Genomic DNA, 16,836 nt, shown 5'->3' with positions numbered 1-16,836 from the left:
ATCAGTAATTAAAGGTGAAGTCAGTGCATTCAGCAGGAGTGGGGGAAACGTGGAAGAATTGGAGGGGGAAAGGAAGGGGTAGAAATGATATACAGTACTCATGTATGAAGTTCTCAAAAAAAATTAAAAATTAAATTTAAAAAATGAACATATTAAGTTTATAAGACCCCCCCCCAATGCTTTTACAAAATACGGTTCAAATAAAGCTTCATTCTGAGTATCAGTTATCTAGAAGTTCCTTAAAAGAGCTTAGAGTTTCATTTACCTGTGTTCTGCAGGTACAGGAGGTGGCCAAACTGCAGGATCTCGAAATGGTTCATCTTGATAAGATACGGGGAAATCAGGGGGCTTGTCAACTTTAAAGCTTTCTAAAGTGCTGACAATACTTTTAACTTGTTCATATTCTTCCAACAATTCCTGCCGTACCTTAAAAAGACAGCCATTATGCTAAAAGCTATTTAAAGTTCATACAAACTGTAAATAAATTACTACAGAATGCAAGTTTTCTTAATGTCATTCAAAGTATCCAAAAATGAGTGATGAAACATTTAAAAACAGGAACTATCATAGTAATATACAGAGAAAAAGAGTGATTTGAGAGAAGATGTAATTTTCATAAAGGAAAAAGTTATATACTTTCATAACTGACTTCTTTCTATGAGATAATGTGGAGATCATTAATATTTAAAGCAAGCACTCAAATCAGTAACAAGTTATTTCATCCCAGAAATCTATATTATGCTAAATTCTTTTCAAATACTCACAGATTAAAATAAAATCAGCCAAAATTTTCACCAGCATTTCCTGTTCTATCAGTAAACATGAACAGCTTGTCCTAAGCGTCTGGAAGCCCACAGGCCGAAGTATGAAGAACCCCACACTTCCTATGTTTATTTGCATTCTCCCCTACCTCAACCTGTCTCATTTGGCCTTAAATTCATTCAAGTTCTAGATAAGGTTTATCTTGAGTTTAAGTCAAGATTTTTCCTGCATTTGAAAACGTAACTGAGCACCTACTATGTAGAAATTACTGTGTTTTCAAACTCTGTGTCCATGATAATTCTCAAAAACAAACAAGACTAAAAATTATATTTATAAACTCATTTTCATAATCATAACTTTTTAACCAGAAAGCACACTTGGTCAAAGCATAGCAGAAGAAAATGTCCTTCATCTTTACCTTGAACAATATATTGAAAATATCATATGAAGAAGTTACAAAACCAAAGGAAAACCTTGGTGACACCAAACTGCTAATACGTGTAGCTCTGTAATACACTGTTCGGGGAGAAATAAACTTTCTGAACCCACTGAAAAGAAACACAATGGAACAGAGACAGTCCCTATTTAAAAAACACAAACACCCTGCCTATGAGCAGTGTAAAAAATAGGGAACTAAAAATTTCAGCCTGATGAGTTAGAGCAAATATGGTGTTCTTACTCAATGTAATTTGATAAATCTTAAATTGGAAAATAAGCCAAATTTACCCTCAAAAGTTAGTAAAACATCAATTTTTGACTAGTGGGAGAATTAGGAGGAACATTTGAAAGGCATTAGCACATAAAATGGAAACTTCAAAAGAGATGTTTGACTTTGTACTTTTAATTTTAAAAGGGTTTTAAGTTATAACAATAATTGGGGAAATTAAAATTCAAGTTTTTATTAACTGTACTATTATACAATCAAGTTGTATAGTCAAAAGACAGAAAATATATTAATGTCTTTTATTAAATTACTGATACATTTGTATTTGTAAGGAGACTTTCAAGGAAAAGCTTTGTGAAAGAGGTCAAAACAACACATAAAAATGAAAGGAGAAATGGCCAGAAGGAACACCTTCTTTCAAAAATTTGTTGACAAATACTATTGAGTAATTGATCATGAAATTTTTTAATTAAGAAAAAGATTTAATTAAAATTGAATATCTTCAAAGCATACCTCATAAAACACATGGTCAAAATACATAAAATATTAACTAGGTTACACATCAGAATATCCCAAGTTATGTTTGAAATATATTTCAGTATTTAGAGAATAAGAACAATTTACAAGTGCCAGGCGTGGTGGCACATGCCTTTAATCCCAGCACTGGACGGCAGAGGCAGGCGGATCTCTGTGAGCTCAAAGCCAGTCTAGTTGACACAGAGAGTTCCAGGCCAGCTGGGGCTACAGGGAGACCCTGTCTCAATTAAAAAAAAAATACAAAATCTTCAACTAATTTTCCAACTCTAATTATACCAGTCTATAGCCACTGTCACTCCTCCACTCCTTGAAAGTAGTGACCTTACCTGATACCATTTTCCTTTGACAGCTGGGTCTCTTACTGACTGACAATGCCTCTGGATCTGCTGTATCACTCCCTGGTAATACACCATTGATGAGTCATAATTTCCAAGGAGTGCATATTCTCTCCCTTTCTTTGCATTGTCACAAATCTCAGCCAAATTCATCTTCTTTCAGACACCTAAACAATAAAACATAATGACTTTTTACAAGTTCTTAGCACTGACTTTAAAACGATTATCATTCTTTGTAATATGCTTAAAACTGCTTTGAAAATCAAAATAGCTGTCTTTCATTTCTTAACGTTATCTGAAATCATCTTGTAGTAATTCTGAACAAAATCTCCAATTTTGGAAATACAAAGGTGATCACAAAAGAACACCCAAGGACACAGGAGGGAGAGAGTTACACAGCTTGTGACTAGCCATTCATCTGTATGTGGACACCAGTATTTCTTGCTCATCTATAATTCCCACATACTGCAATAATAACAAGCTATACTTGGAAGGTTTTCTTTTATTAAGCTTCTTCCTTACAACATAAAAAATAAATACATGAACATCGTATTTGAATATTTTATGTTTTAACTGAGATTTTTGGCCCCAAGAGTAAAATGTCATGCTTCAGGACATATTCTGAACAGTACTCCATAGTTGTCCATGCATCTAAATGCTTTAATTGCACCATACAGCAAATCTAAGCAAAAACATGTGAACTAAATTATGAGAGATTTCTGCACTTCAACTTGTAATCACCTACAACCTTGTTCTCTACAGCTTTTGGGCTATACAAATAATGTTAATCTCTCTTTTTAAATTTTTCTTTAACATTTTGTTTTGTGTGAGGAGAAGTACAGGGTGTAGGTCAGAAAACTTTCATGAGTATGCTCTCTCTTTCCACCATGTGGGTTCCAGGATCAAACGGGATCATCAGGCTTGGTGGAAGTGACCTTATCCAATGAGCAATCTCACCAGCCCATTAATCTTTCTTTTCTATAAGATGCTAGAAATGACATTTGAGCCTCTGGTTTCTACCACATTCCTTCAGCCCAGTAATTCTGGCTTTTCTTTAGACTTTCCAAAAGTCTCCTAGAATCATCAAAGGCTTCTAGGCAAAGATACCTTCCTCCCAGGATTATGAGCATTGGAACTCCCAAAATACAGATGCTATCCTAGGAAGGAATCCAAATTGCCCTACTTTTATTTCCTGGAACAGCAAATTAAAATGTCTTAGAAAATAAAAATATATCTCTATGCTTTTCTGAGGAATTAAGTTTTGGTTTGGGTAGCATGGCTCTTCCAACTACAATTATCTCATATATCCTAAGAGCTCAAAAATTCTTCCTTAAAATTAAGCATAACTAATTCTAAGCAGTTCAATTCACCCCAATACATTCTTTTAGTAAATTCGTTTATTTATATTTTATGAGTGTTTATCCTGAATGGATATAAGTGCACTATGTATGTGCAATGCCCATGGAGGCTAGAAGAGGGCATCTGATTCCCTGAAACTGGAGTTACAGACAGTTATTAGCTGCCATGTGGGTATTGGTAACCCAACCCAGGTCCTCTACAAGAGCAACAAGCCCTCTTAACTGCTGAGCCACCTCTCCAGCCCCTCCAATACACTCTTGAAGATGGTATTGTGTTTGGGTTCTAATATCATTTTCCTATTATTCAAGATAAGTTCTTTGAAGGCAGTATTATGTTACTTGAGGATAGTATACTACTTTTTACACAGTAAAAAATTATAATGTTCCAGTAGATCTATCTACAGAATACAGGAAAATCACAGAAACCCTCTCCACTAAATTGAGAACATTAACATAAAATAATGCATGATGGTGACTTTTGATTGCCAATTTGAATGGATTAAGAAGTGTCTAGGCTGGACTAGGGAGAGGGCTCGGGGAATAATGTACTTACTCAGCAAGCAAGGACAGGAGTTTAGATCCCCGGCTCTCAGGTAAATGCCAGCTGAGTGTGGTGCCTGCTAGTAATCCCAGTGCTTGGGAGGTGGGGACAGAGAATCCAGAGCAGGGTGGTCAGCTGACTAGCTGAATTGGCCAGCTCTGAGTTAAAGTGGGAGACCCTGCCTCAGTATATACAGTGGAGAGCAGTTGAGGAAAACCTCTAAATCTCTACCTGTGACATGAATGTTCACACACATGCCTGTGTACCCACACACATTTGCACACACAAACGTGTATACACACATGCATGTACACCATGGACATACGGAAAAAGTTAAAAATTACTTTTAAAAAAAGTGTATACAAGATCAGTAAATCACAGCTCTGAGCCTATCTGAGAGGGTATTTCCCAAGGGATTAGCTATTGGGGAAATGGCTTGCCCTGAAAGTGAGTGGTGGCATCTCACAGGCTGAGGACCCAGATAGAAGAATGTGGATTCAGTCATTCTCTCTCTCTCTCCCTCCCCCCCCCTCTCTCTCTCTCTCTGCTTCCTAGGTGCCACAGTGAACAGCTCTGTGCCATCATGCTCTCCTGCCATGACATTCTACCTCACCAAGGTCCCAAACATGGAACCAGCCTACCATTGACTGAAAATATGTGTTACAATAAACCCTTCTTCCTTTGGCTTTATCTCCTATATTTGCCACAACAACAAAAAGTCTTAATACTTTACTATCGTGGCTAACCTGCAATTAACAATCATATAGAAACAGCACTAGTCCATAAAGTCACTGTAGGTCAAAATTACTTAGCATTAATTCTGCTAATACATGCAGGTTACCCAGTTACATAGAAAAAATAATTTGATGTAACAAGAGGATTAGCATTCTTCTTCTGTAAAGGACCAGACAGTAAATATTTAAGTTTTAAAGACTAACAAACAAAATGGAAAAAAAACTGTGTTAAGTACTTATGCAAAACATATTTTTTTACTGATGAAATTCAAAATTATAATAGTAATAACTTTCTGAGGAACAGGTCTCTCATTATTTGGTTTAGCATTCAGGGTTAGTATTCTCTACCATCAGTCACAAATATTCATGTTATTAGTGCTTGTTTTTAATAAGATTTTATGTATTTTACCTGCGTTAACCAGCTAGGTACTGCCACTTACTGACAACAAACCACAACTACGTGATTTCCATTCAGCATGTTTATTGTTGGGAAGGTAATTGAAAATGTATTCTCTCATTAGTATTTGCCTTTGCATAACATTGCATTGCAGATTAATTAATCAAGTCCAATTAAAGGTTTGGCTGAAGCACTTCAACTACATAAATTGATTTTTTAAATATTAATTATAATTATTTTTAAATGTATGTATGAGTGATTTGCCTGCATGTATGTGAGTGCACCGTGTCATGCAATGCTTTGGAGGTCAGAAGAGGGCATTAGATTCCCCTGAAACTGGAGTTAAGGATGGTCCTCTGCAAGAGCAGTCAGTGCTCTGAACTGCTGAACCATCTCCCTAAATTGATTTTTTATGTGGAACTAGTGTTTCAACTTCTTGAAACATAAAAACATTGTATGTATAGTTGCTCCCCCCCCCGACAGTATTCATTAAAGCTAGCTCTTCAATAACTTCAAGCTCAGCATTGACTTCTTAAATAAACAACAACTGAGCAGTATTGCAAACATCTGCCAACTCATCAAGAGCCAAGGAAAACCACTCAAAATCATTTACTTTGTTTTTTAATTGATTAATGATGTCCTCAACTCTATGAGAAACCATTCATACCAAAAGGCTAATAATTTTAAACAAGTTTATTTTTGCCAGACACAATTCTATGCCTGCTGCAATCCAACATGATTTTAGTTACTCCCCATTGGTCGATGACTCTTGCTCGGCTAACAAATGAGCTGTTTGGAAGTTTACTTTGGGTGCTGCCTCATTTTCATTTTTCAGTTTTGTTAAGAAATTCTTCTGGAATAAGGCATTCCTTTTTAAGTTTGCTTATTTTTCTAACCATTAGTTTTCTATGTGAGTTGAGAACTTAGTCTGGTAATGTCAGTGTCTATTGACTGTTACTCTTCAGCACAGCTTTAGTATCACTGTATAAAAAGCACAACTTCCTCATCTGATTCAATAACCCACACTCCACTGTGCTTTAAAGTGTGACAATCTAAATGTATTTTTCCATTTTCCATTTGTTCTGACACAATGAGTATTCACTGATTAAAAAAAATTTAAGTGTGAGGCACACTTAAATCTTGATTACTTTAACTGAGGCAGGTGAGTAGACCCACCCACTGTGGGTGGCTCCATTCCCTGAGCTGAGATCCTGGACTGTTTAAGAGTGGAGAAAGGAGCTGAGCATCAGCGTGCATGCCTTAGTTCACTGCTCTCTGCTCTGGACTGTGGATGTGACCTGACCAGCAGCTTCAAGTTCCTGCAATAATGGACTGTGACTTGGAACTGTGAGACAGACAAATCCTTGCTCCCGTAAGTTGCTCTTGTCAGTATATTTATCACAACAGGAAACAAAACTAAGACAAAAAGTGTCTTGATTTATGAGTTTTCTTTGTTCTGTTACTAAAATTTCATGAAACTGTTACCCATGTAACATGGAATTTTAGGGTAACCTAAATCTGTGTTCCTAGGCTATGGTCACCCACATTTTGCTCCAGAATAAACTACTGCTTATTCCCTTCAGGCAAGAGAGCTGTGCCTTTTATGTTGACATGTCAAAAGCATAGGGCCCAGCGTGGTACTACTGGAAGGTGATGGAACCTTAAAGAAATGGGAGCTAGTGAGAGAATTGTCACTGAGGTACTCCCTTGAAGAAGATTCTAAGACATTTACTGTTCTTTCCCTTTGGATTCCCAGCCATTGGGTGAATGAGATTCTTCTCCCAAGCAATCCTGCTATGTACTCTGCTATCACAGGCCCAAAGCAACAGGACCAATCAGTCAGGAACTGAAATATTGAAAACTTTGCCCCTTCTAGTCAATACCTTTGTAAGCATCACTCTGACTTCTGATACCATCTATGACTGTTGATCAGTAATAACAATATTAAATATATAATAAGCATTTTTAAGCTTTTATTTTTTTGAGTCAGGATCTCATTGTGGAGTCCAGGCTAGCCTCGAACTCCTGATGCTTCTGCTTCCACCTGATAGCTGAGATCACAAGCATGTGCCACCACACAAAAGAAAATCTGTTTATTTGAGGTACAATTTAAATTCATGAATTTTAATACATAAGTCGATGAGTTTTGAAAAATGTACAAACTGCCTACCTACCTCAATAAGATAACATTTCTGTCACCCCAGTAAACTCCCTTCTGCCACCACGCAATTTCCAACCCTCACCATTTTCTTCTATTCACTTATCATTATAGTTTTATCTGTTCCAGAGAGTGACATAAATTATATAATATGTACTCTAGTTCTTAACTTTATTAACTTAATGCTTTTGAGGGGACTGGAGAAATGACTCAGCAATTAAGAGCACTGACTGCTCTTGCAGAAGACCTGCAATTCAATTCCCAGCACCCACAGAGCAGCTAACAACAGACTAACTCCAGTTCCAGGGGATCCAATGCCCTCTTCTGACCTCCAAGGGCATTGCATGACATGGGTGCACTTACATACAAGCAGGCAATACACTCATACATATAAAATTTAAAAATTTAAAGAATAATGCTTTTGAAATTCAAGCCTGTCCTACGTATCAGTAATTTGCTTTTTATTACTGAAAAGGGATATGAATACACTAAAATTTGTTTATTCACTCCTCAGTTCTCCTTGAGGCACTCTTCAGGAAGAAGAAAAAAAAAAAAACCACAGCCAACGTACAGGCCTCACAATATTTCTACTGAGGTAACATCTCAAATAAGACACAATGGAAACAATCCACCAAGAGCGAGTCACAGGAAACAACATATGGCAGAACTATGCCATTATCTAAAGTACTTGACAATCTATAATGGACATGGTCAAACAAGTATATGTAAAAACACAGGTACAAGACATTAAAAAGTGAATAGGCACATCAGAAAAGCAATCTAAAAGAAGTTGTAGCATTAAAATATATACTTACTAAAATTAAAAACTCAGTGGACTGTGGGAACATATGAGACACAGTTCAGATCCCCAGGACCCCTAAAAGCCATACATGGTGACATGCATGGATAACCCCAGCACTGGGGATGCCAAGACAGGAGAATCCCTGGGGCTCACTAGTCAGCCGCCTGACCAAATCAGCAAGCTCCAGCATCATTAGAGACTCTCAGGAAATAAGGTAGAAAAAGACAGAGGAAGAGGAAGACACCTGATGGCAACCTCTGACCTCCACATACTCCTGCATGTGCAGGACTCCGTCACACGCACACACACACACACACACACACACACACACACACCATAATGTGCTACTTCACCACTCTGTCAGCACAATGGGCAAAAGAGTAAATAAGCAAGCACAAAAAAAAAAAACAGAGAAAGTAGAAGAGAAAGGCCACACTGTCTATTATGTATTCTGGGAGGAAGGAGTAGCAGTAATCAAGTATATCATGGCTGAGAATTTTCCCAAACTGATAAAATACTTCTCAAATAAGTATTCAAAATAAGTTCACACTGAGACATAATATAAAAGACTGAAATATGTTTAAGCAACAGAGAAAAATTATAGACTGTTTACAAAAGAAAATGTATTGACAGCTACATTTCAAGTCTACTGAAAACCAACCTAGAGAAGATGGAATTACTGTCTTCTGCTGCTTACTGAGAACTGCTTACTGAACAACACTATTCAGGGTTGTTTCAGAAAGGCAATGTAAATACTTCAAGTAGAAAAACCCAAGTATCCAGGCACCACAAAAATTTCAGTTATGACTCAGGCAAATGATTTTTTTTTTTTTTTCGAAACAGGGTCTCCCTGTAGCTCTAGCTGGCCTGGAACTCACTATGTAGACCAAGCTGGCCTTGAACTCAAGAGATCTGCCTGTCTCTGCCTCCCGAGTGCTGGGATTAAAGGCATGTACTACCAAGCCTGGCATTTTAAATAATATCTTTTCAATAGTCCCCAATTCTGTGTATAAAAATGGGAGTATTATCATAAGGTTAATTCATGTGATAGTGCATCATTTTTCACCCATAAGTCAGGTATGCCCCCAAATCAATATACAGTATTATTTTAACTCCACATTCAGCATCAAAATAAAGGACTGAGACAGCTAATTTTTTTTCTTATGAACAAGAAATTTCACCCAGTTTTCATTACACCATAATCTTGAAATTTAGAGAACTGAGCTATATTCTCAACTTTTTAAGAAACCCTTTTTAAGGGTTTTTTTTTTTTGGTGTGTGTTTGGTTTCTGATTAAGTTTTGATGCATCATATTCCCTAGAGCTGGAGTTACAGGAGGTTGTGAGCTACCCAATGTAGGTACAGTGAACCAAACTCTGGTCTTCAAGAAAAGCAGCAAGTGCTCTTAACTGCTGAGCCATCTCCCAACCCTGAAACTGGTAGTTCTTACTGATAACACAACATGAGGTGGAGTGATTTTTCTCCTTAAATTTCTTATTCAATTTTTGTGCATTTCATACATTATAATCATATTTAGACCCTCTCCCCTCCTCTCTCATAGTCCCCTGTCAGATTTCATGCATTCTGTTACATACATTAAGCCTTATCAAGTTTGTGTCCCCAGATGTCCCTCATGAGTTCATCCACTGGAGCCCAGTCAACCTATCTAGTGTCATCAAGTGGCGAGATGGCTCAGCAGTTAAGAGCACTGGCTGTTCTTGCAGAAGACCTAGGTTTGAATCCCAGCACCCACATGGTGGCTAACAACCATCCATAACTCCAGTTCCAGGGGATCTAATGCCTGTTCTCCAAGGGCACTACGTGTCACAGGTACACTTACACACATGCAGCATAACTCTCATACACATAAAATTTAAAAAAATAAATAAAAATTTTAAAAGAAGACCAATTCTCCCTTACTCAGCAGTGATCAGTTTGCCAATAGTTCCTCAGCAAAGGCTGAGATTTCTTACCCACTTCCCCACTTCTATGCTGAGTTTTGGTTTGAGTTGCATGGGTCTTATGCATGAAGTTCATATGAACAGGTTCCCAATCACCACTAAAATTCTGTTTCCTTGTGGACATCCACCACCCCCTGACTCTTACTATCCCTGAGCTCTGGATAGCAGAGGTTTAATACAGGAGTCATATCACAGGGACATGCACTCTGCAGTCTCTTATTCTCTACATTTTGGATGGTTGTGGCCTTATGTGTTGATCACCATCTGTTGTCCTTAAATTCTGATTGGTTTACTAGGGAAGAACTTGAAATGTTGGGGAAATCAATAGCCAAATATGAAGAGAAAACTTAGGCCAAGAACTACCATTGGCTCATTCCTCAACTACTTTAGACTTAGCTATTAACCTAATAACTCTTAGTAGAATTATTAATAATCACTAATTCTAAAAGGAGAAGGCATTTTATTAATCTTTTTGATGAATATTTTCCCATGGACCCAAATCACCAAAGTCTAGTTTATCTCATGCAATGAACACTATAAATGAAGCAATTAATAAAATGTATAACTACTACCTTTCAAATTAATACATCTTGAAGTATGTTTTAATAGCTAAACTGCCCAGGTTGGGCTAAAACTCATGATCTTCCTGCCTCAATCTCTCAAGCACCTGGAATTACAGGCCTGCCTCGCCAGAAATTCAGATATTTTAAAAATCTCTTTTAATATAAATTAGAAGTATTTATAGGACTCTTTAAAGGTCATATGAAATATGAAAACATGAAATATTTTAGCAATGTCTAATATGTGACAATACTTCTTTTGTATATTCAGAAACTGCTCACTTTTCAATAGAGGTAACAGTTACATGGGGGAATCCTTTTCTTTTGTATAGGTATCACTATGAAAAGCTTCTAATTTTTTTCTTTCTGTTTTGGAGATAGAGTCTTGCTATGTAGCCTGGGCTGGCTTATACCCCAGGCAGTCCTCCTGCCTCTGCCTCCCAAGTGCTAGGATTACAATACCCAGCTTTTAAACATTTTTAAAGACGTTCATGCTTATTGACTCTTCTTTGTTTTTTTTTAAATTTACTTTTATGTGTATGAGAGTTTTGGTTGAATGTATGTAAGTGCGCCAGTGTGTACAATCCCCATGGAGGTCAAAAGAGGGCGTCAAACCCCCTGGAACTGGAGTTATAGATGGTTGTTAGCTACCATGTGGATGCTAAGAGCTGAACCCAGGTCCTCTGCTAGAGTAGCCAGTGCCCTTAAGCACTGAGCCATCTCTCCAGCCCCTATGCAAGGTTTTTAAATGATTTCTAGCCACCAGGTCCACTGGACAATTCTCAATATTTACCTCTCCAACCCTCTCTACAGCATCTGATACTCTGGGACCATTCCTGGTTCTTGCATTCCTCCCCTCTGCTGTTTGCTGCTTTCCCCCTGTTCTTCCTCTCTGCCTCAGTTATTCTATGGACTCTCTCCCTCCCTCCACAAATGAACCATTTCCAGGTAGTTCCTTAAACTTCTTCCCTTTTCATTTCTGCTCATTCCTCCTGGGTGAACTGGTCCTGTAACTTCAAGTACTTATCTACAAATATATATAAACTTCTATATTCAGTCCTGATCTCTCTGAACTCCGGTTCTAAATCCATCCCCACTGGAATATGACATGGGAACTCTGAACACATTCAAAAGTGAACTAACTCCTCTTTGTCTTCCACAACAGTCTGCAGTCCCCTTCATTTCACTCAGCATTATCACTACCCTCTCAATCATCCCAGTGAGGAACCCAGGCATCATCTGCTTTACAGTTCTAAATCTCTCCAGCTCCCAACATCCAAACTCACGATTTTACTTCTTAACATTTCCTCAAATCTGGGACTGGAGAGATGGCTCAGAGGTTAAGAGCACTGGCTGCTCTTGCAGAGGACTCAGATTTGAGTCCCAGCACCCACATGGTGGCTAACAACCGTCTGTAACTCCAGTTTCAGGGGATCCAATGCCCTTTTCTGCCTTCCATGGGCATTGCACAACAATAATAAAATTTAGAAAAAAAATTTCCTCAAATCCAAGTATTTCTAGAATTCCAGCTACTTAGTTCAGACTCTGCATTTCTATTCTGGACCTTTTTATTTTTCTACAACTGGTTTCCCTACTACCACTCTAATCTTTCGTCCTCTAGGTCCATTTTCCACATTGGGGAACTGGAGTTATGTTTCTAAAATATAAACCCAGTGACACCCCTAATTTACCTTACTTTCTTCAAGGGCTGCCCCACATTAAGAAAAATTCTAAATTCTGATCATGGTACCAAGTATTTTAATATCTGCCTTCTTCAACCATTGGGAAAGTACTCTGAGATTCAGTCATTTAGAACAACCAAGTCATTTAGAACTACCCAAAGCAAATCATTCCTAAATTTATTCTTGGAGCTAGATGTAGTGGCTCATATTTGTAAGCCTAGCATTCAGGAAGCTGAGGCAAAAGGATCGGGAGTTCAAGGCTATAGTAAGTTCAAAGCCACCTCGGACTACAAAGACCCTGTTTCAGAAAATGAAATATGAATGAATGAATGAATGAATCTATTCTTTGCTTACAATATGTCATTTGCCCAGTATGAATTAGTTCATCTTCTCTCCAATGAAAGCTTATTTAACTTTCTTGACATAAGTTACTTCATACCAGGAACTGGAGAGATGGCTCAGCAGTTACCTAAGACCCAGGTTCAGCTCTCAGCACCCACGTGGTGGCTAACAACTGTTCATAACTTCAGCTCCATGGGATCCAGTGTCCTCTTATGGCTGCCGTGGGCATTGCATGCACACATGGGTGCATTTACATATATGCAGGCAAAAAACTCAGACATATAAAAATAAGTTTTTAAAAAGTTACTTCATACCAAAGGACTCCTCTGACTCCCTTAGACTGAATCAAGATCTTTCTAAATGGTAGGGGAAATGGCATTCGTGGTCAGGATCATGACTTACAACATGAGTTAGACAAACCTAGGTTGAAATCTCAGGTTCACACTTTATCATGACTTTGGGCAAACTATCTAAACCCATTCTTTGTGAGGATTAAAGAAGGACCTGAATGCAAAATACTATGTACAGTGGTGCTTCACACAAAGCATTCAATAAATACTATCATGAAATTATTCCCACTGAAACTATTATTGCTCCTATAGCAACTATACCTATCACAATACCTATACCTGTCACACAATCATGACGGCATGACTGTTTGCCCATGCAGGCTCTCTTCTTCTCTTCATCCCTACCATCTGACAGAACAGCTGACAGAATAAATTAATATACTACTTCAAATTCCTAAACTATATAAGGTCTCTCCCTCACCTCCATGGTCTTACTAAACCTATTTTTCCTCCTTATAGAAAAAATGCCACCTTAAACTAAAATTTACAGAGGTCATCATCACCAAGAGAAAAAGTTTTAGTGTTCCTGATCTTTTTGTTGTTGTGTTTGCTGTTGTTTCTAAAAACATACAAACACAAAAAAATGAACCCATAATACTATTTTTCAAAAGTCCCAACTCCCAGCACTCGGGAGGCAGAGGCAGGCAGATCTCTGTAAGTTCAAGGCCAATCTGGTCTACATAGTGTGTTCCAGGCCAGCTGGGGCTACAGGGAGACCCTGCCTCAAAAAGACAAAAAAAAAAAAAAAAAAGTCCCAACTTCATAAAATACCAAATTGTAAGGCAGTCATCTACCTACTGAAAAACTTTAAAAGGATGGTGAAGGCCAGTTTCCAAATGTGCCAGCTTCCTTACCACCAGGCCTTCACTCGGCTCTTGTCATTAAGCTGTGTTGTACAGCATATAACAATAATAATAATAATAATAATGTCGTTATTTTCATCCTAAGAATATGCTCCTCAGAAATTCTGAAAAACATTGGAATAATCAAAGAAAATAATTCAACACTTAAAAAAATGTTTGCTTTAAAAGTTACTAGCCATTTAAAATTGAAATAGTCTTCAAAACCGAACCAAAATATGTGTAGGCAGTGTTCAGGCTCTCAAGTAGGGAGTGGAGGGGCGAAGGAGGGGTCATTATTTCACAACATTGAACCGCAATAGTTAAAATGCAAAACGGTAAAAATAGATACTATCATTTAATAGCAATCCCTTTCATCCGCTTTCACACTTAGTCTTTGATTATTAATGTCCTTTGAGTACACTACTGGATGTGCTTAATATGCCAACACCTGAGTTACTTTAAAATAAGCATAAATACCTAGAAATGAATCTTTCAGGGAAAGGCAAAAGGCCTGTTAAATTACAGGTTTCTCGGGTCGCTTCAAACTTGTGTCATACATACGGTTCTGCACGAGAGGCCGCTCCCCAGGAGGGAGAAAGGCGCAGAAGGCCCAGGCCGGGCAGCGGGGCGGCTGCTCCAGCCCAGCCTGTGCGGGGCGGTGGCCCGGGGCGGGGCTGGGAATGTAGCGGCAGGCCAGAGCGCAGCGCCTAGGCCCACGGCTCACCTCCGCTTTCCCAGCGCAGTGCACTGTGCCCCGTTCCGCGACCACCCGAGAGCCCGGTGCAGACAAAGAGCCACATTCACTCTTTCGGGTCTCCTCCAAGTTTATCCTCGGTCTTTCGCCCTGCTCAGGACCTACGGGCTTTGTAGTTCGCCAGTCGGAGTCACCCAGCCTGGGCGGGGAGCCCCAGGCGCCTCCGAACTACAAGGACCATGATGCCCCGCGACCGGCGCTCACGCCCTTGCTGCTCCCTGATCCTCCTCACCAGGCGGCCTGGCGTCCGACCCGCGGGACGAGTGGGGCTGCCCACCAAGGCGTCTCAGCCCGGCGCTCCGGCTCGCGCTGGCCCCGCGGGCTCACTACCTAACAGCAGCTCAGGGTCGCCAGAGCCGGGGGCGGTGGCAGCCCGGAGTCCGTTAGTTCGTGCGGTGCGTGGAGAGGCGGCTACGCACAGTTGCCATGGCAGCTAGGGGAGGGCGTGGAGCTGAGTCAGCTCCGGGAGGAGCCTGGCAAGCCGGGTTGCCGGGGTAGGACGGCTAGGGCGGATGTAGAACTGGGGTAGACCGCGCCATTGAGGAGTAGGACTGGCGGGACACGGAGGAACCCTGTCCGCGTCGCTGGGCGCGCTGAACCTGCCGCATTCACGCGGATGTCTGGCCTGAGGACGGCCGGAGCGGCGCGGTGCGCGGCTCGCTGGTTAGAGGGCATGAGAGGAGACGGAGCTGGGATGTGTGCAAACTCCTCCAGATTTTGGGAATTTGCGGCCTTTCCCAGCCCCTTTCTGTCATTCTCTGGAGAGTGGAATAGAAGGGAGCCATTGCCTAAGATGGCATGCACACACAGTCTTTAGGATTACTCACCACGTTTTGGAGTTTATTAATAGCGTTGATCGCGATTGAATTTGAAGCTGTTAAAGTGTCTTAGGCAATCGTTTGCCAACTCTCCAGGGTGACAATATAGTACAAACTGTGATTAAAAGCATAGGGTTCTAAAACTGGTTCTTAGCATCCTGGCTAATTACTTCGCGGCTCATGAGTCCGCGCACTTTATCTACCTTCTCTGATCCTTAACGTTTTAGTCTGGAAATGGAGTGAGAAACTCTATTGCTGAGGAAGCAGTATGTATGAAACAAAGTCTGGCACCTAACTGTAGCTTTCAAATATTATTTAATCTGTTGAGATAAAAGTTAATATAATGGTTGGCTAGCTGTTAAAGGTGAATTGGCAGAGGAGTTTTTCTGGGGTTTAGGTTAAAGAAGTGTTTGCAGTTGTCAAAACTTATGGAATGGTATAGTTAATTATATTTTACTGTATGTAAATTCACCTCAAAAGGCACCCGTAATAAATCAGTGATGACCTATATCCCAAAGCTGATAGCCTGAAGAAAAAGCATACAAGGATTTGGCTTTTGAGATTTAAAAAAAAAAAATTTTTAAGCAAAACAAAGAAAAAAAGGAACATAATATAGGGGTGGAGAGAGGGCTCAGTGGTTAAGAGCACTTACTGCTCTTGTAAGAGGACCCAGGTTCCCAGAGGACCCTCTTCTGGCCTCCACAGACAGCTGTACTTGTGCACATACACAGACCTACACATACACACATAACTAAAATCTTCTTTTTAGAAAAACATAATATCAGAGCTCTACTAGAAACCTTAGACATATTCTAGGCCCAGTCTCCAGCATTTATAGATTAAGGACATTGAGACCGAGGGATTTAATAGTAAAAAAAAAAAAAAAAAAAAAAAAAAGTAAATTACTGACCTTGACATTTCTAATGTTTTAAGAAATTATAGGACTGTATATACAACTCAGTTGTTACAGAGTGCTTGCCTATCATGCATGAAGCCATGGGTTTGATCCCCCAAACCACATAAAACTTGAGTTTAGTGGCTTATACCTGTAACTCCAGCACTCAGAAGATGGAGGCAGGAGGATCAGGAATTCAAGGTCATCCTCAGCTACCTAGCAAGTTCAAGACCAGTCTGGGATACATGAAACCTGTCAGAAGAAAAAGATAAATAAATTATGGTTGAGTTAGTATATGACTCACACATGTAATCACAGAACTTGGAAAGCTGAAGCAGGAGGCT

The 16,836-nt window shown here is 39.4% G+C and overlaps 1 protein-coding gene and 1 non-coding gene across 10 annotated transcripts in view; one reads left to right on the top strand and one right to left on the bottom strand.

Annotated features, from left to right (window-relative positions):
• Positions 1-15,213, bottom strand: part of Katnal1 (katanin catalytic subunit A1 like 1) — a 115,492-nt gene extending 100,279 nt beyond the window's left edge. For 3 of the 9 annotated variants that reach the window (XM_008825043.3, XM_029559630.1, XM_029559629.1), the window contains exons 1-3: positions 14,750-14,997; positions 2,290-2,465; positions 266-426 (exon numbers count right to left, since the gene is read on the bottom strand). In XM_008825043.3, coding sequence (XP_008823265.1) covers positions 266-426; positions 2,290-2,451 — 323 coding nt within the window. In that variant the 5' untranslated portion in view covers positions 2,452-2,465; positions 14,750-14,997. The other 6 variants (XM_029559628.1, XM_029559623.1, XM_029559624.1 and 3 more) reach the window with 5 other exon arrangements.
• Positions 15,214-16,089: 876 nt separating this feature from the next.
• LOC115068752 lies at positions 16,090-16,160 on the top strand. The gene has a single exon (XR_003848096.1). It is a non-coding gene; the product is annotated as a small nucleolar RNA SNORD50 (small nucleolar RNA).
• The last annotated feature ends 676 nt before the right edge of the window (positions 16,161-16,836 follow it).

Source organism: Nannospalax galili, unplaced genomic scaffold (genome assembly GCF_000622305.1).
Source record: "Nannospalax galili isolate Female #2095 unplaced genomic scaffold, S.galili_v1.0 scaffold768, whole genome shotgun sequence".
NCBI classification, from domain to species: Eukaryota; Metazoa; Chordata; class Mammalia; order Rodentia; family Spalacidae; genus Nannospalax; species Nannospalax galili.
This window is presented reverse-complemented; position numbering and strand designations above follow the sequence as displayed.